The sequence below is a fragment of the Pelodiscus sinensis genome, chromosome 18 (assembly GCF_049634645.1).
Source record: "Pelodiscus sinensis isolate JC-2024 chromosome 18, ASM4963464v1, whole genome shotgun sequence".
NCBI lineage: Eukaryota > Metazoa > Chordata > Testudines > Trionychidae > Pelodiscus > Pelodiscus sinensis.
In genome coordinates, this window is record NC_134728.1 from 32,258,542 (window position 1) to 32,278,410 (window position 19,869).

Here is a 19,869-nt window from a genome sequence, read left to right on the forward strand (position 1 = left end):
AAGTCACAAAATACTTGTTACTGAAGAGAGCAGGAGAATCCAAACTAATTCCCCCTCAAAATATTTGATGGAATTTTGTAGTTGATGGTTTTAAACAATTAAGGATTGGTCTATTCTCACAATACTTTGGAAATGGTGATTAAATAGATGAAAGTATCTCATCCAAAGTATCTAACATTGGATTACAGGGGAATGTAGAGGATATGCTCAGTAAACTCAAATCTATTATTCAGAGCTTTAAAAAAACTTGAGAAATTGCTGCTGCATTACTGATGCTGTCCAAATTTAAAAAGACATTAACGAAAGAAATATCTCCCCAGAAAGTTTAACTATAGGCAATAAAGAAGCAAATGGATAAGATGCTAAATCCACCTCATTTTCTTGTGAACATTCTTAACATGAGATATAAAGGTACATGCTTAATTTAAAGCTGATGATGCTACCCTGATGTGGACACTTCAAAATCACTCTTCATTTCTGCCAGTCACAATAAATAAGTACATCAGGAACAGGAAACCTTCTTAGTAACCAGTGGGACCACTGGATGATCAAGATACTAAAGGACCACTCAAGGATAAGGTCTTTGTGGAGAAACTAAATTAACTCTTTGCATCAGTCTTCACAGCCCCCAGGGGTGGGGTTGACAGCCAGTGTGCTCCAGCCCCACCCCCTGCCACTCCGCGCTGCTGCCTCTGTATCAGGGGCAGCAGCATGGGGTGCCAGGCAGGAGCTGGTCTGTGCAGGGACAAAATTTAAAAACCAGCTCCCCTCACAGATTGGCTGCCTGTCGCCCTGTGCTGCTGCCTCTGATAGAGGCAGCAGCCCTGTCTGGGGAGGGTGGGGGAGAGGAGGTCTGAGTTCCTGGGCCCTGAGTGAGCTGGAACTGAGCCAGGTTGTCTGCCCACCTAGCTTGCTAATACACTTGAAATGCAGAGCTGCAGCAGGATTAGGTGCCCAACTACTGGCCAGCCTGCTAAAAATAATTGTTGGGTGGAGGGGGAGAATGCATGTAGTCTCTAGCATTAACCTAAAACATTTTGCTAATCAGTTAATCAACTGTGCTGTTACATCCCTATTGAGGATGTGAGGGAGATTACCAAACCTGAACCATTGTGTAGGTGACAAATCTGAGCAACTGTCCCAGATTAAGATGTCATTAGAGGAGGTTTTGGATCAGATTGATAAACTAAAGAATAACAAGTCACTAGGACTAGATGGCATTCATCCAAGAATTCTGAAAGAAATCAAATGTGAAATTGTGGAACTACTAGTTGTGGTTTGTAACCTATCCTTTAAATCATCTTTTGAACCAAATGACAGGAGGATAGCTAATGTGGTGCTAATTTAAAAAAAAGGGGTCTGAATGTAATCTCAGCAATTGTAGGCAGTAAATCTTACTTCAGTACAAGGCAAATTGGTTTAAACTGTGTCTGAGAATTCTGTTCTTCAATAGATGAACGTTGATTTGTTGGGGGAAAAGTCCACATGGTTTCTGTAAAGAGAAATCAGGCCTCACCAATCTTCTAGAATTCTTTGAGGATGTCAACAAGCATGTGGGCAAGGGGGATCCAGTAGATCTAGTGTGCTTAGATGTCCAGAAAGTCTCTTACAGGGTCCCTCACCAAAGGTAAAGTAAACTGTCATGTGATAAGTGGGAAGGTGGTCCTCTCGTGGGTCTTATTTAGAAAAGTTAGATGTCTTCAAATTGCCAGGTCCTGATGAAATGCTATCATCTTTGAAAAGTCATGGAAGTCGTTAGAGATTCCGGAAGACTGGAAAAGGGCAAATATCGTGCCTATATATAAAAAGGGAAATAAGAACAACCCAGGAAACAACACACCAGTCAGCTTAACTTCTGTACCAGGAGAGATAATGGAGCAAATAATTGAGGAATTCATCTGCAAGAAAATAAGGTGATAGGGAACAGCCAGCATGGGTTTGTAAAGAACAAATAATATCAAACTAATCTGATAGCTTTCTTTGATAGGATAACAAGTCTTATTGATGAGGAAGCAGTGGACATGATATATCTAGACCAGTGGTCTCCAACCTTTTTAAACACAAGATCACTTTTTCAATTTAAGTGCAATGTAAGATCTACCTCAAACCCAAATACCCTTGCACTCTTCCTTCCCCTTCTGAGAGGCCCTTCCTCCGCTCCATTCCTTCTCTGAGGCCTTGCAATGGCTCAATCCATCCTCTTTCCTCGCCCGTCCTCATTCACTTTCACCATGCTGGAGTAGAGGTTTGGGGTGCAGGCTCTGATCTTGGGCCAAGGAGTTTGGAGTGTGGGAGGAGCTCTGGGCTTAGCCCAGGGTAAGGAGTCCAGGAGGGATTTCAGGGGAAGGAGTTTGGGTGCAGGGGGACTCATGTCTGGCCAGGAGGTTGGGTGTAGTAGGAGGTTCAGGATTGGGACGGGTTCAGGAAGCAGGCTCTTGCAGGGCACGGTTTAACTGAGATGGCTTCCAGGTGGTGGAGCAGTGGAGGTAAGGCAGGCTTACTCTTGCCCTGACCCTGCACCGCTCCTCAAAGCAGCTGGCATATATAGCAACGGCTCTATAGCACTCTGTGCTGCCCTCTCATCTACATGCACTGAGCCCACAGTCCCCATTATTGATCAATGGGAGCTGCAGGAGTGGTGTCTGCAGGCAAGGACAGCATGTGGAGACCCCCTGCTCTCTCTTTCAGGGGCTGCAGGGACATGCCACCCACTTACAGGAGCAGCAATTACCATAGAGAGAAATTACTCCACCCGTAACAGGTTGAGCATTTTAGAACTTACTACTCAATGAATTAAATGTAAGCGTAAGAGAGAAATGAAAATTATGAAATGTGCAGACTTGTTAAAACCAAAAGTACAACACTTTGCAAACAGTAAAAGGAGTAACAATCCCCCACGTATGTACCGGGTCAGGAGAGGAAAGTGAAGGACAGTGTGTGTTTGTGAGAATGACAGAGACACTGTGTGTGAGAGTAACGAGTTTTGCATTGCCTAGCTCCCTCCATCCTCTTCTCTCTCTGTGGAGTTAGGGTACAGGACTGGGGGGAGAAGGGACACCTTGACATCAGCGCCCTGCCCTCTTCTTCCTCCCCCACTCTGCCCAACAAGCAGGAGACTCCCACGGGGGCAGCTCCAAGGCAGAGGGCAAGAGCAGCGTGACAGTCGATGGAGGGGCAACTGAAGTGCCAGGGCTTGATAAGTTCCTGGCCAAAACAGCCAGGATCACTTGTCAGAGGCTCCAAGCTCTACCAGTAGATCCCGGTCTACTGGTTGGTGATTACTGACCCAGATTTTACTAAAGCATTTGAATGTGTCTTGCATGACCTCCTTTACAATAAACTAGGGAAATACAACCTGCATGTAACAGTAAATGTTAACCGATAAGTGCAGGCTTATCAGTTAACATCCCTATTCTGTACATAGTTAACTCTTCAAGAGAGTCTTCTCTAGTTTTACTGCTTACTAGAGCTTTTAGATAGGGGTGGCCAATAATTTTTTGCCAGGGGCCACTTGAAAAATTTGTGGGCTGCACTGGAAGGGGCGGGGCCAGGAGGCCTCAGGCTTCCCCACCCCCAGACCAATCATGGTTGGTCTGGGGGTGGGGAAGCTCCTTTCCCCCCCCCCTTCCCACTAAGCACCCATGTCCTCTGGGAGTGTGGGAAGAGACTTCCTGTGCTCCCCCATTCCCAGGCAAATCAGGGCCTAGGGGCAGGGGAGCACGCGAAGCCTCCATCCACCCTGCCAGGAGCGTATGGGGCTTCAAAGCACCATGTTCTCCTGGCAGGGCGGAGGAAACTTCGTGCACTTCCCCCTTGTCCCCAGGCTCTAATTGGCTTGAGGGTGGGGGAGCGACAGAGCCTCCGTTTGCTGGATCAACCTGCTTGGCTGGCCGGATCTGGCCCCTGGAGGCCCTTTTGCCCACCCTTGCTTTACACCTTATGTTTCTATTTTTCTGGTTCTCAAATTTAACACCACAAGTCTTAACACCCGAAAAGGAAAAGCCATACTTCACTAAGAAGTGTTCCATATTATCTTACTCCTTTTTTAGGTCTCTGAAAACGGTTGCTGTTTTGATACAGTTTTTTTTTTCACGCTAATGTTTCCATAAACCTATTCAAAAGAGTACGCTGTGAGTTACTGTGGATAACTTTTTAGCTTTAATATTCTGCTCCCCTCATTCAAAGATGTTAGCAGTTCATCTGGAGCAGGGGTTGGCAACCATAAGTGGCACACAGGTCAGTTTTCAGTGGCACACAGGGTGGGAACTCAGCTCCACCCATCATCCCCCTTGCAAGCACTGGAGAGCCGTCCCTCTTCCCCCACAGTAAGTTAGTCTGCAGTGGGAAGACACAACACTGGGGCTGAGGCTGGCCAGATGCCTACTCCCACCCTGCTCCTGCATCCATCATTGCTCCTGCTCCCTCCACCTGGCCAAACACCCTACTTCCAGCCTACTTCTGCACCCAACCTCCCACCCAGATCTCGCAACTTCTCCCCCTTTTGCAACCCTTTCACACTTGCAGCCCTGTCTCTCACTGAACCCCTCCTTTCCCCCCCACCCCAAAGCCTAAGGGGGGTCCATAAAATCCAGTAATTACGGCACCCCAGAAAAGTAAATCTAGCCTATGAGAAACTCTGAACCTCAGTTCTCGATGTCCTTTCCTCTCATATTGTGAGACTGGAGCAACAGAGGATTTCTCAGTTGGGTGTCACAGCAGTGAGGGCTGGAGGGGTTTGGAGGTTTTTTGCTTATTTTGTGGTCCCCAACTGATTCTCTACCTCTGCCATAAAGAAAACATTGAAATATTTTTTGTTAGACATGTTTTACTTAGTTTATCAAACTTCATTTTAAATAAACAGAGTTAAAATGGTTAATCTGTTTAATAATATAAATGAAACCATTCTTCCTAGCTGTAGTTAGTTCAGAAAATATGGTCACAATACTCAGTCTGCCCCTGCTCCCCTCTCTCCCCATCTCACAGATCTGTGAATAAGTTAAAATTTGGCATGCCACTTCTGAAAGGTTGCTGACCCCTGTCCTAGAGTATCTAAAACATTTGGGTATGAAGTACCTGTTTATCAGGGCTTGAATGGACAACAGAGGATGGAGCACTTGATGATTCCCTGTTGGTTTATTCCCCCTGGGGGACCTGGCAGTGGTCACTGTTGGAAGACAGGATATTGGGCTAGGTGGGCCATTCTTCTGACCTAATATAGCCCTTCTTAGGTCCTTCATATTGATTTGAATCTTTGACAGTCAGTTGTGCTAGATTATTCATTATAAATAGGAAACATTGAGCAATAAATTAATACTTTTTAACATTTAGATATTTTGAATTGAGTATATAGATTTATATTTATATGTCTTTATTAGTGATTGCTATTCAATTGTATTTTTCAGGGGAATAAAAACAGCGATATTGATAATACAACATGACAAAACATCCACCAAATAGAAGAGGGATCAACTTTGAGGTGGGAGCCCAGTTGGAAGCCCGTGACAGATTAAAAAACTGGTATTTTTTAAAAACTTAATATGATAGTTAATGTTATAAGTTTATTACAATATTACAAAGACTTGGTGACATTATAGTTTCTTATTGTATGTGTTAATGGAATCCTATTCTCAGCTTTGTGGAAAATTAGTTTATTAATTTTGTGTTAAATTGCATGTGTGTGTACAATATGTAAATTATAAAGCAACTGTTTCAAAGTGGGCATACAATTTAAAAATTATTGGTGTTTGAAAGAAGAGATTCTTTTTAGCTCAAAATACCCAAGACAGAACCTCACCTTGCCTTCATCCAGAAGTATTTACACTCCTATTTTATAGGACCTGTTGTACTGATTTCTAAAGGTGGCCCAATACTGCATTGGGGGTTTGAAAGTAGGATTATGATCCTGTATGGTCTTAGCCTGGGAGTGCTGCTCTGTTGCCTGCTCTCTGGAATTGAACTCTGAGGAGGAATATTTGTTGACTATAAATTCTGTGATGTGGCAGAGAGTGAGAGTGAGTGTGTGTTGGAGTATTTAGGCTTGAGAAATAATTTTCGGTATCTTGAGAATCTTGTATTTAAAAGTCATAGGAAGCTAATTCACTGCTCGTGTTATCTGCTGGGCCTGCTCAGTGGAAACAGAAGGCAATTTTTGAGCCATTTTTTTTTTTTTTCCCCCCAACTGGTTTCAGATACCAGTAAGGTAGTCTATGCTAGTGAAATTTGGAGTTAATAAGCATCTAGATACCCATGTCAGAGAATAACCATCTGAAGATAGTATGAAATGTCTTTTACCATGAATGTCATCTGGGGGCATTTAATAACAGCAGTCTGGTAATTGGCCCTGAAATTGAAAATGACTGGAATCTGAGGTGTACCTTCTGGATATAAAGGTCAGGCAGTTTTGACCAGTGACTATACTTTTCCTTCAGTCTGCCTGCTTCAACTCCACTTTATATTCATTGAGCCTTGTTTTCTTCCAAGAAGCATTCTTGGTTCAGCAGAGGCAATCGATGTTGTTCTTTTAATTACAGTGATAATACTTAGCTGTTTGCCTCTGTCAACTATACATGGTATTGCAACCCAAACATCTGTCCATCTCCCTTATTAGTCTTGCTTCTTCTGATTTTTCAGCAGGATGACAACAGATTCTAGGACGATGAAGTGCTCATTGACACCCTTTTCAGCATATGTGCCAAAACAAGATTATTATATCTGAAATACCATTAACATTGTTAGTTAGAAAATAGAGAAGAAATGTAAATACATCAGATCTTAAATCATGCTTGGCTGAGTACAAGGTATGAAATAATTTAAGTTGCCATGATAGTTTTACAGCTACATATATTCAAGGGCATTTGCCTCGTATCTTAAAATCTTAGCTTTTGCTCAGATTAGGAGGGCTGTTTTCATTATGGTTGTGTCCTGAATCTTTGTTAATTTGTGGTATTCCTTCCTCTCTGGCTTTCTTCTCAACAGTGTTCAGCATGCCAAACTACAGTAATTCACAAGCCTACCAGTAACACACTTTGTGTAGATAAAGTACTCCCAAGATATGTACTTATGACAGCTATTACTGGATTTATATTTTATGTAAGCCTTTTTGGTCCTCCACTGTGCTGGTATTCAATACTCCAAAATACTCCTGACAATATAAGAATGGTCAAACCAAAGTATATGTAGTCCAGTATTGTGTTGTGACAGTGGGAGTGCCAGATGCTTCAGAGGAAATGAGAACAGAGCAAGAAAATTATCAAGAGATGCATGCCTGACCATCTTGGCTGATAGCTACTGATGGGCCTCTACTCCATGAATTTCTCTTTTTTTTTTTTTTTTAAACCCCGTTAAGCATATGGCTTTTATAACATTCCCCTGGCAATGAATTCTACAGATTGTGTGTTGTGTGAAGAAGTACAGGTTGCACCTCCCTTATCTGGCACCCTGGGGACCTGAGGGATTCCGAACTAGGGAGTTTGCTGAACGATGGAAGATCAGGCCTGAGGCTCTCCTGGGCTGGCCAGAGTGCTGCCCCTGGCCCACAGGCAGAGCTCTAATTCAAGAAGTCCAGGCCGCTCTGTCCCTTGGCTGGTGGCCTGCTCTGCCCTCTGTCCTCAGCCTCTGGCCTGTTGGCCGGGCTCCCTGCTCCTAAATCCACTGGCCCTATGGACTGCCTCCCACCAGACTGGCTGAGCTTCCGGTTGCTGGTAACTTCTTTTGTTGAGGTTCTCTGTCCATCAACATCTGCGGTCCTTCTGGACCGCAGATGTTGCTGGATCGAAGACATTAAACCTGTTCTTCCTTAATGTTAGTTTTAAACTTGATGCCTATTCATTTCATTGGGTAAACTCTAGTTGTTGTTCTTTGAGTGTTGCTCTCGTCATTTTGAATCTAGGTGTGCGTGCGACCACGGCTGTGATCGTTGGACATGTTTGTCTCGTTGGACATGTTTGTCTCAGTGGTAACAATAAGTTTGGCTGTGGTGTCCTCTTGAATGTGTTTTCATGTGTTGGTATATAAGGTGCTGCCAGCCCTATTCTGTGTCAGTTCCTTCTTAGTGTTCATGGTGGTTAGTTGTAGTGACTTTCTTGCATAGCAAAGGCATGGGTTTCATCTCTTCTGACTTTGAGCCTTTGTAAATAGTTGTTTATAGTAGTTACTGTTTAAGTAGTTAAGGTAATTAGAAATTAGTCCCATTGTGGATTGAGACTGCCCTGTGCGGATTGCAACAGGCCTGTCGCTGTAAGTGATGCCCACAGCAGCCGCCCTAAATGTTTGGGGCAGTGGTTCTCAAACCTCTTGGCTTGTGGATCACCCTGCTCAATTACTTAAAACAAAATGGGTGCAGGATGAAGTGGAGGTGCGGGGTCTGGCCAGGAGGCTGGGTGAAAAAGTAGGCTGAAGATGGTGGTCTGGCTGAGATACTGACCAATGGGAGCAGCAGGGAGCCTCCAGGTGAGCAGTTTCCTGCACTGCCATTTCCCCAGCTGGGGACATGGGAAGCCATAGCACACCCAGCTGCTTCCTCCCCCCATAAGTTGGATCCAGCCTTTGAGGCTTGGGGCTTCTCCCTCTCTCCTCCCCTTTACCTCGTGCAGCAGGGAACCAATTTTTCAGAGGGGTGTGGGCTGAAGCACTACTGTAGGCGCCTCACTGTGGTGGGGGGGCAGCCCTGAGCCCGCAGCCTACATGCCAGATGGTCATGCTGGAGCCCTCCTGCTATGTGTTAGTCTTCTAAATGTATTAAGAACTGATAGGCTCTTACTGCACCTCTGCTTTTAAAATGTATTGTCTGGGACTGGGCGTGAGCTAGGAATCAGCTGATTCCCAGCTTGTGCCCAGTCCCAGCTTCCCTTTGTCCCCCACAGAGATGATGCTGGGGGGAACTGGCTTTTAAGCTATCTTTCCCCAGCACTGACAGCTGTTCTGCACTCCTTCCCCCCCCCCTCCTTGCCTCTGATAGAGGCAGCGGGGTGGACAGCGGGGAGGGGGAGAAGCAACTAGTCAAGGGACTAGTCAATTACATATCTAATGCATATAGTCACATAAAAATGAATTAATGGCTCTAGTCTGTGCTTCCTAACTGCCAGTTCTTGCTTCTTGGAAGTTCTGGGCTTTCAGTTTCTGTTTCTCAGAAGACTAAAATTACACAGGCAAAGAAAGATACAGGCTGGATCTAATTGTTTTGTTTGTTTGTGATTTGACCTTGGCCAAGAATGGCAGAGGAGTTAGTTAAGACATTGTCTTGAAGACAGAGAGGTAATATATAGGAAAGGACGGAGACAACAGAGAAACGAACAGGGGGTGGATTAGGGATGTAAGTGAGTAGTTGACTACTTGCTCCCTCTCCCTTGCTGCCTCTGATAGGTGCTCAGGGGAGCCAGCTTAAAAGCTGTCTCTGTGGTATCAGAGGCAGCAGCGTGTGGCAGGGCAAAGGAGGCTGGGACCCCCCGTGGCTGGGGGCTGCTGCTGGAGCAGCCTCTGTTCTTGGTGGTCCAGGCTGGCCATGAACAGGCTGTACCTGGCGTAAGCTGGGACCAAGCAAGCCCAACTCAGTCTTGGTTCACGTCGGTTGAGGACAACCACAGCTTTGCATTTTAGAAGATAGGAGTTACTATAGAGAACTTTTTCCTGGGTGTCTGGTTGGTGAGTCTTGCCCACGTGCTCAGGGTTCAGCTGATTGCCATATTTGGGGTTGGGAAGGAATTTTCCTCCAGGGTAGATAGGCAGAGGCCCGGGAAGTTTTTCACCTTCCTCTGTAGCATGGGGTATGGGTTACTTGCGAGAGGATTCTCTGCATCTTGGGGTCTTTAAAACATCATTTGAGGACTTCGGTATCTGAGATAGAGGTGAGAGGATTATTCTAGCAGTGGGTAGGTGAGATTCTGTGGCCTGCAATGTGGAGGCGGTCAGACTAGATGATCATAATGGTCCCTTCTGACCTTAAAGTCTGAGTCTATTTTAAATGTAGTAAGAGTTGGGTTGCTCTTACTACATTTAAAATGCAGACACACCCAGCTCGCACTGGCCTAGGACAGGCATGTCCAAAGTCCGGCCCGCGGGCCAATTGCGGCCCGTGTTCCGGTTTAATACGGCCCCACAGGTAATTTGGCAATATCTATCTTTTATGGCCCCCAACGAATCCATATGTATTGAGATGAATACATTGTAAAATCTCAGTTAATGTCAGTTGGTCTAAATCAGTTATAAATCTATTTGGACACAACATGTATACTTGGTGTTATGTTCCTGTTCATATTTTTTGAACTTAAAAGTTGACAGACAACCTTTATTACCAATAATATGTAATGTACTTTACAATGTTCCTGACATATATTTCAGCTTCCTGGATTTTTTTTCATCTGGCCTTCAGATATGAAAGGCAGAGTGATTTAACACCTGTTTAGATTTGTCATCCATGTGACGAAATGAAAAGTATGCCGTTTGCAATAAACTTTGCATAAAATAGTTAATTTGTGTTTAATTTTAATTGTTGAAAGAATGTCAGGCAAAATGGTCGGCCCTCACGCATGTTCACTTCATCAAATCTGGCCCTCTTTGAAAAAAGTTTGGACACCCCTGGCCTAGGACCTACCTCCACAGTGGCTCTGTAGTTTAAATGTATTAGGAGCCGGGCTGCCTGCATGCCCAGTTTCTACTATATTTAAACTGCAGAGTTACAGTGGGGGTAGCCTGTGGACTGGCATGAGCCAGGACCTAGCCTTTCCTTTGTCGACTAATTGTGTAGTCGATACAAATTGTCGACACCGCGATTAGTCGTTGACAGCCTTAAAACATCCTTAGAGTAGACTGGGAAGACATTATCCTGAACACGTAGTTTCCTATATTTCTTCTTCGGGGATGTCCCCGCGGGTGCTCCACTATGGGCTGCTGGATTTGCCCCGGCGCCGCAAACGGAAGCTTGTCATGAGCAGTGTTCGGCCGGACCACGCATGTGCCACGGGCTCGTGGCTTTCGCGCTCTTTTCTGTCGCACGATCTGGCCCCCCGCCAGTTCTTCTTCACTGCCTCAGGCTGCAGATGCTTGGAACCGTACTCCTTACCTCACTCACGGAACTAGACTGCTTCTAGTTTCCCCTTGTACGTGAAATCCCTTTTTCCTTCCCTTTTCCTTCTCTTTGTCCTATTAAACAAAAAAACAAACAAAACAAATAAGAGAAGAAAGACAAAAGACAGAACTATTGGGAGTAAGAACAGAAACAAACCGCATACCGCTTTTACCTCCTGCCTCTCAGCTGTTCTCCTGTCAACTCCATTGTATATAGTTGTGTTCACCTGGAAAAGAAAAACTGTAAAAAGAGAAAAGGAACAAAGACAGCAGGACAGAGTCATTACCACCAGGCTATCAACATTGAACAACTACCTGTGTCTCTGCAATTAAAAAAAAACCCCAAAAAACCCCCCAACAAACAGGCTGCTGGCAAAATGTCAGTGACCGGGTTTAAAAAATGCGGCTCCTGCCGGGAGGCAATGCCAGCCTCCGACGGCCATGCAGAGTGCATCCGTTGCCTGGGGGAGTCTCACATCCCCCAGAAGTGTACTCATTGTTCAAGACTCACCTCCAGGGCCAGAAAAGATAGGGAGAGGCGCTTTCGCATGCTCCTCTTCGACACAGCCCTGCAACCGCAGCAAGCTGACTCGAATCAGCAGCCACACGAACGCCGGGCTTCCTCCCCCACTACTGGACTTCAAAAGAAAGTGAGATCCCTGGCAGCTGCCTTAAATGGCAGAGAGAAGCAGGCAGACACACCTGGAACGTCTGGCAATGTAAAGCCACATCCCCCTGCCTCAGCGGCTTTGAAATCTAAGCGGCCACGGGAGGCTTCCCAAACGCCAGCTCCCTAGGCAGCGCCAGCTCAGCCGCTTCTCTTTACCCCGGCGCAGAGCGCTAAGCTGGCTCTGAGAGCAGCTTCGGACCCGACCATCACGGCACCGGCCCCGGCACCACCTCTGAGTCACGGCACGGTGTCGGACTACATGGCGCCGACCCGTTCCGCTTCCGGCGCGGTACCGATTGCTCCTGCCCTTCCGCACCCAGAGCAGAGCAATCTAGCGGCTAGCGCTTCAGTGCATGCCACGACACAACCACCCTGGAGCCCTGCTGCTCTCCGATCTCCACGCCGCAGCTGCTCTCGCTCCCGCTTCCTCTCCCTGGCACTGTCCTCTCTGCCAGCACTCCAATTCCCACTCCGGTCCTCTCACCGGTATGGGTCTCCTCACGCCTCTTCAAGACTGCCTTCCCCGTTTCTGGCTGCTGCATCTTATCATCACAGGCTCCACTACAGGCAGCTCTCTGCCTCTCCTGCTTCCTCCAGGGCATCACAGCTCCACTCCTGTTCGCCCTGCTCCCCGTACCACTATCGGTATTGCAGCCGCTCTAGCTTCCATGATGACTGTTCACCGTGACATGGCACATACCATTGTGACGACCGCTACTCTCGACATTCTTGTAGCAGATACTCTTGCCGATCACGATCAGCCTTTGACTACGCTTCACGCAGGCGCTCTCCAACTCCAGCTCCCTTTACTCCTCCGCACTATTCACCATCACCATCACCATCTCACCACCCATCAGAGCCGGTACATACTCCCTTCATGCACCAAACTTTGGGGTCTTCCATCCCAGATTCATCTCCTCCAGATGAGGCAGTCACACCCGGCGACAGCTCTCCACCAGATGACCTCCATCAGTTCCAAGAATTGTTTAAGCGAGTAGCTATCACACAAGAGATCCCGCTGCAGGAACTCAAAGACAAGCAACACAAGCTTTTCAGGAATCTCCAAACGCAGCATAGGTCACGCCTGGCCATTCCTCTGGGACGAAGGCATCCTGGGACTGTCCGATGAAGTGTGGCATGCTCCAGCGTCGGCTCTCCCCACCAACAAAAGAGCCAACAAGAAATATTTCGTACCACCAAAGGGCATGGAATTTCTCTTTGCCCATCCACAGGCTAACTCTTTAGTAGTCGACGCAGCTCAACAGAGGTCCAGAGCCCCCCATCTCAAACAGGGCTCCGATAGGGACATAAAGAGACTTGACCTCCTGGGCAGGAAGGTATACACTTCAGCAACTCTACTCCTCAGAATCGCCAATTACTCGGCGCATCTCTCCAATCATACCTTCGATACGTTTTCATGCCTCACTCCCCTCATGGATCATCTCCCTGATTCAAAAAAATCGATCCTGAGATCAGTAATCCAAAAGGGCTACACATCAGCGAGAATGTCCCTCCAAATAGCCATGGACGTCGCTGATGCCGCTGCTCGCTCCACTGCTACTGCCATTGTTATGCGCAGAGCTTCTTTCCTTCAAGCGGCGGGAGTTTCAAAGGAACTACAGTCCAAAGTCAAGGACTTACCCTTCGACAAGGGGAAGCTCTTTGCAGAGACCACGGACTCACTTACACTCCTCTAAAGAATACCGAACAACTTTGTGAACTCTGGGGATGTATACACCCCCCCTTAAAAGACGGCGGTACTCACCATATCAGTGCAGATATGACTACTCCTACATCAGACATCAGTGGCAGCAACAGCACCAGCAACAGAGGCCCTTTGACAACCAATGCTCTCGCCAGAGACTTCAGCGATGCCGAAACCCAACCGGCAGAACGAACATGCCTCCCAACAACAAGCAACAGGTTTGATGCGTTGGTCGAGGGTGAGCAGACAGTCACAGGCAGCATCATGAATCGTATGGCGCAGCTCTTCCACCACCGGCTGAGGCCCTTTCTACATCAATGGGCAAAAATCACCACGGATAGATGGGTCCTCGAGATTGTTCAGTCTGGCTACCCTATCCCTTTCATAGCCATCCCATCAACCACCCCTCCCACCCTGTCCCACTTCAGGGACCCCTCTCACGAGACCCTCCTCCGACTAGAGGTCGACCACCTTCTGTCTCTGGGTGCCATAGAGCCAGTCCCAAAGGATTTCAGGAACAGGGGCTTTTACTCACATTATTTCCTCACCCAGAAAAGCTCCAGAGGTTGGCACCCTATCCTAGACCTCCGCTGGGGGGCCCACATGGGCTCCCTTTCGGTCCAAGGCCAATGGTCCCCACAAGAAGCAAGGCTACACATAAACCTCTATGTGCCATTTTCAACGCATGCAAATCCTTCTTCATCTACATTCGGAACACCATGATGAGGATACTTACAGACAACATCACAGCCATGTATTACGTAAATCGCCAGGGCGGCGCTCGCTCCTGCTCCCTATGCACAGAAGCCATCCGCTTTTGGAACTGGTGCATTTGCCACGGGGTAACTCCTATGGCATTTTACTTACCTGGCACCACAAATGTGACGGCAGATTTCCTGAGCAGACATTTCTGTGTAAAACACAAATGGGAAATGCATGACGGCGTTTTATGCGACATCTTCCAACATTGGGGTACTCCCCGAGTGGACCTCTTCAACTCCTGCCAATACAAAATGCCGCAAGTACTGCACCAGGGTGGGCATGGGCCGCACATCCCTGGGAAATGCCTTCCTTATGACTTGGCGCGGACCCCTCTTTATGCATTCCCCCCCATACTTCTGATTCCCAAAGTCCTCCAGAAGCTGAAGGCGGACAAGGCTACGCTAATCCTCATAGCCCCGGACTGGCCTTGCCAGCACTGGTTTCCCTTCCTGCACCGTGTCTCTGTACGGACACCGATCCACCTTCCGCCTCTCCACGATCTCCTCACAGAAGACCGAGGACGCCTGAAACACCCCGAGATACAAATGCTGAACCTAACAGCATGGTTCCTAACTGGCTGACTCAATTGGAATCTCTCTGCTCTGTTCCAGTCCAACACGTCCTAGTACACAGTAGGCGACAAACCACGAGAAAAACTTAGATTCACAAATGGCGCAGATGATACTCCTGGTGTACCTCAAACCACGATCCGATACGTCCATCGATTCCTTCCGTACGGGACTACGCACTGCACCTAAAGAACAAGGGTCTCTCGTTAGCTTCCATAAGGGTGCACCTTGCAGCAATATCAGCATTTACATCACTGATAGATGGCGTTTCTATCTTCGCCCATCCTACGACTAAAAGATTTCTCAAGGGCCTTATCAACATGGATCCACCGCACGACCCAGTTCCACCTGTGTGGAGCCTGGATGCAGTACTCGACACCCTAATGAGGCCGCTGTTCGAGCCTCTGGCGACTGTATCCTTATATTTGCTCACTCTGAAAACCATTTTCCTGCTCGCCATAACATCTGCACGCAGAATCATAGAATCATAGAATAATAGGACTGGAAGGGACCTCGAGAGGTCATCGAGTCCAGCCCCCCACCCTCAAGGTAGGATCAAGCTCCGTCTACACCATCCCTGACAGATGTCTATCTAACCTGTTCTTAAATATCTCCAGAGAGGGAGATTCCACCACCTCCCTTGGCAATTTATTCCAATATTTGACCACCCTGACAGGAATTTTTTCCTAATGTCCAATCTAAACCTCCCCTGCTGCACTTTAAGCCCATTACTCCTTGTCCTGTCCTCAGAAACCAAGAGGAACAAATTTTCGCCTTCCTCCTTGTGACACCCTTTTAGATATTTGAAAACCGCTATCATGTCCCCCCTTAATCTTCTTTTTTCCAAACTAAAGTTAGCAAGAGTTAGCAAAGCTTTCTGCCATGATGGCCACACCACCATATACAATTTTCCGTAAGGATGAAGTAGTCTTGAGATTACGTCCAAGATTCATACCTAAAATTGTCTCCCATTTCCATGTTAACGAACCAGTCATCCTGCCAACCTTTTACCCGAAGCCCCATGCCTCACCATGAGAAGCGGCCCTACACTCTTTGGACACCCGCAGGGCCTTAGCATTCTACATAGATGGTACTAAACATTTCAGGCTTACGGAACACTTATTTGTCTCCTTGGCACACAGGTCAAAGGGTCAACGCCTATCTTCCCAGAGGATTTCCAATCTCGTAACCTCATGCATAGTGCAATTGTATGCAATGAAAGGCTTACCCCTTCCGCCCCGTCCACGCGCTCATTCCACTAGAGCCATGGCCACATCTACAGCGTTTCATAGAGGGGTATCTCTGAAGAATATCTGCAGAACGGGGACTTGGTCCTCACATGAGACCTTCGCTAAGCACTATTCTATTTCTCTAGTCTCTCACTCAGATGAGGCAGTGGCGACTGCGGTACTCTCCACAGCGGATAAATAAGGAATCCTTGCCCTCCTTCCATTGTGGTGACTACTGCTATGCAGTCACCCATAGTGGAGCCCCCGCGGGGACATCCCTGAAGAAAAAAGCGAAGTTACTCACCTCCGGTGCAGTAACTGTCGTTCTTCGAGGTGGTGTCCCCGTGGGTGCTCCACTGCCCGCCCTCCTCCCCACTTCAGAGTCCTCTCTCTCTCTCTGCTCTTGTCTCTTACAGACTCAGAGGCGATTTTGAGGAACTGGAGGGGGGCTGGCCCACGCGACAGAAAAGAGCGCGAAAGCCGCGAGCCCACGGCACATGCGTGGTCTAGCCGAACACTGCTCATGACAAGCTTCCGTCTGCGGCACCGCAAGCCCAGCAGCCCATAGTGGAGCACCCGCGGGGACACCTCCTCGAAGAACGACAGTTACTGCACTGGAGGTGAGTAACTTCGCTTTCCCCACAGTTTTGCCACAGAATAAGTGTTGTAGCTTCTGGGTGTAAGAGAGGCCATATCTGGGAATATTTAGAAGAATTTTTTTCCCTGAGTAAAGAAGGAAAATGGTGTGAAGTGTAAGCAATACAAGAACAAGCTGCAGGGCCTAGTTGCAAGAATGAAACATCATAAGGAAAACTGTTTATTGAGAGAAAAAGATGTGGATGAAGATGTGCATATGGCTGAGTGGATCAACTGGTTAGTAGTAGCTTAAATTCATTTTGCAATGTATCGTTCAAAACTCTCTCTACATGTCAGTACAAGTGTGATTTGACAAGTAAATTCCCAAACTGTTGGATGTTGCTAGGGGAAAAAAGGTTAGTTTAGCTCAGTGGTCCCCAACCATTAGAGGTTGCTGGGCGACTTGTGCGCCCGGGGGCGGGGCCCCCCCCATAGCCACGCGCCTGCGGCCGGCGCGCCCCCCCCCCCCCCCCCGCCAAGTGCTGCGCGCCCGGGCCCGGCGGGCCCCCCCCCCCCCCCCCGCCGCGTGCCCGGGGCCGGCGCTTCCCCCTCCCCCCCCCCCAAAGCGCCGCGTGCCCAGAGCGTGGGCGGCCTATCGGCGGCGCTCCCGGGGTCTGCGCTCACCGTGCGCCATGTGCCCGGGGCTGGCTCCGGCACCGTGCATGCACCACGTGCCCGGGGCCAGGCCAGCCCCGAGCACTTGGCGGGCGCACACAAATGTTCCACGAGGAGTACAGATAGTTCGAACTACGTAGCCATTCCGAACTATCTAGCCCGTGCCGCGTGTAGCCGCCCGGCACGGGGTTCGCACTAGCCGGCTTTTATAAATGGCGGCGCTGGCTTTATGCTATTGAAGCCCGGGAAATTCAAATCCCGGGCTTCATTAGCAAGTTCGGTATGCATACATTACCCCGCTAGTTCGAACTAGCGGGGTAGTGTAGACATACCCTAAATTATTAAATGAATAATAGAGTGAGAAGAACTAAGGACTATTCAAAATCACTTCTGAATTTTGTTTCAGGATTCCATTTAAGCATAAAGACTTAATCTGTCTATCTGCAACAACTTCAGAGTCTTCCGTTGGTACTTTTAGCAGCAGTGCTGCAACTAAACACATTTCAGTAGAAATTATCAGTAGAAAACAAAAGATTTCAATCATCCAGTAAAACCACCATTATGGATGAGTTTGTGGTAAGGATCATCAAAGACCAATGAGACGATAAATGAAAAGGTTTCTTGGTTCATTTATGCTACAATTTTTCCTTTTCGCATTTGTTAACAATGAACACTTTCATTGACTGGAGACTGCTGCAATAGCAAATGGGAATCATTTATATATTATTTAAATTAATAAAATATAAGTGCTATTGTGTTTGTATGTGTGATTGTAGTTTCTTATTCCTAATGTATGGCTGCTCTATCTGCAGCTTTACACAGGTAATGAGTAGTATGTGCTATTTCCTAAATCAATAAAAATCCAAATTATCTAAAAAAATTGCATAAAGTATAACCTCTTAGATGTTGTAAAGTGCTGTACTGAGCTGTAAATTAACTTGTTTTAGTAATCAGATTTGTACCATTATTGAAGGAATAAGTGAAGAAGTGTCATGGGAAACTTGATTTAAATCAATGAATTTTTTAATCACCTCTTTTTAAACAATACCACCCTGCAGAGGACAAATTTTATATCTTGAATAACTTTAGACCCAGGCCCCAGAAAGTGTGTGAAACTTGTTTGAGGGCTCTCCTTGTGGAGGCTTCCTTCCAGCCAGTTTCTGAGCTGCCTTGGCTGGACTCAATGCCTAGAAATTTAGTGCACAGTGCACGCCTGGCACTGGGCTCTGTGTTCTTTTGCTGGTATCCCCCACCCCCCTCCCCCCAAAACAAAACAAAAAAACCCAAACTTATGAAGCATGGATCCATTGCTCATTGCAAGAAAGAGACTGGGGCATTGGACAAAGGTCTCAGTTCAGGCCTCTTGACCACTCCAGAGCCATGGAAATGTGCCTCCATAGTCAGTTCCCTTAGCTCCCTAAAGGATAACACCACGGACTCTAGGAATGGGTAGGAGATGCAAATTTGTAGCCTCATTGATGCCTTCCCAAGCTCTCCCAATTCCAAGAGAGCAAAGCCCTCCACCTGTGCTATTGGCATTGCGTGTTCTGCAGGAAGTGGCAAAGGCTGCCTACAAGAGTAAGCTAGCTGCCAAGACGGCCACAGCACAGTTGAGTGCCATAGATTACTGAGCCAAGGCAGTGCTCTCCCCTTCTGTCACAGAACTCCAGTGTTGCAGCTCATGTCCTCTGGGGCTCGCTTTGGATCACTAGCATGGCATTCATAGTCCCCCACCATTTAAATGCAGTTCACATAGGGGGAGGCACTGTTTGTTGTATTATCTTCACCATTCACCCTCCCACCATTTTTCCTCTTGGCACAGATCTCTATGACCCATCCCACAGGAGTGCTCAGTCATACCCCTGTCATCCATTTGTCCATTCCTAGCACTGGTCTCCAGTGGTGAAGGTCAGGAGACTAACACCATCATCAGTAACCTTGATGTGGTCACTGGAAGTGGTTTCCTTCATCACAAAAGGAAAGCTCCACTAGTGCGATTGGGCACTAAACCACATTGACTTCAGTAGTGCCACCTTTGGCAGCTCTGCCATTAGCCAGAGTATTGGCCCTATTGGGGTGCATGGGGCATGCTGGTAATGCTGCATTCTGCTGTCTGCCCTTTCATCATCTTGGAGTAGCATTGGGTGGCACTGTCAGCACCAGGCTGCATGCATGAAACCCACTAAGAGGTAGGGGAAGAAGTGACAGTACCTGCCCTTAAAACCCTCTTCCCACATGGGTTATGATTCCATGGAGACTTCCTGGGTGTTACAGTCATTATCCTCATCCCTGGATGAGGTGGTCCTGTAACTCTTGAGGGCCAGCCTGAAGTTTTAAAGAAAGCTAGATTTTGATGAGTGGCTGAGATCTTGGGCATAGAACTGGAAGAGATGGCCGAGCACGCAGCCATCTTCTTTAATATGCTCCCAACCTCTATCCTGTCTGTGTTGCACTATCAATGCATGATGGTCTCCTGAAAATTGCCAAGGTCCTCTGGCAAACCCTGTTTTCCAACCCTTCCTTCTACAGAAAGGCCAAAAAATATTTTGTTCCATACAGAAGGGTTCAAGCACATGAATACCTGCCCTCCTCTGGGCTCACAAGTCCTCTGTTTACAACAAG

At 47.4% G+C, this 19,869-nt stretch overlaps 1 protein-coding gene across 13 annotated transcripts in view; it reads left to right on the forward strand.

Moving 5' to 3' along the window:
* The window catches only part of PHF20 (PHD finger protein 20), a 190,082-nt gene that overhangs the window by 12,679 nt on the left and 157,534 nt on the right, over positions 1-19,869 (forward strand). For 7 of the 13 annotated variants that reach the window (XM_075900752.1, XM_075900754.1, XM_075900761.1 and 4 more), the window contains exon 2: positions 5,403-5,517. In XM_075900752.1, the coding sequence (XP_075756867.1) occupies positions 5,435-5,517 (83 nt within the window). In that variant the 5' untranslated portion in view covers positions 5,403-5,434. Of the gene's footprint in view, positions 1-1,712; positions 1,914-5,402; positions 5,518-6,630; positions 6,798-19,869 lie in introns of those variants that run through there. The other 6 variants (XM_075900760.1, XM_075900757.1, XM_075900751.1 and 3 more) reach the window with 5 other exon arrangements.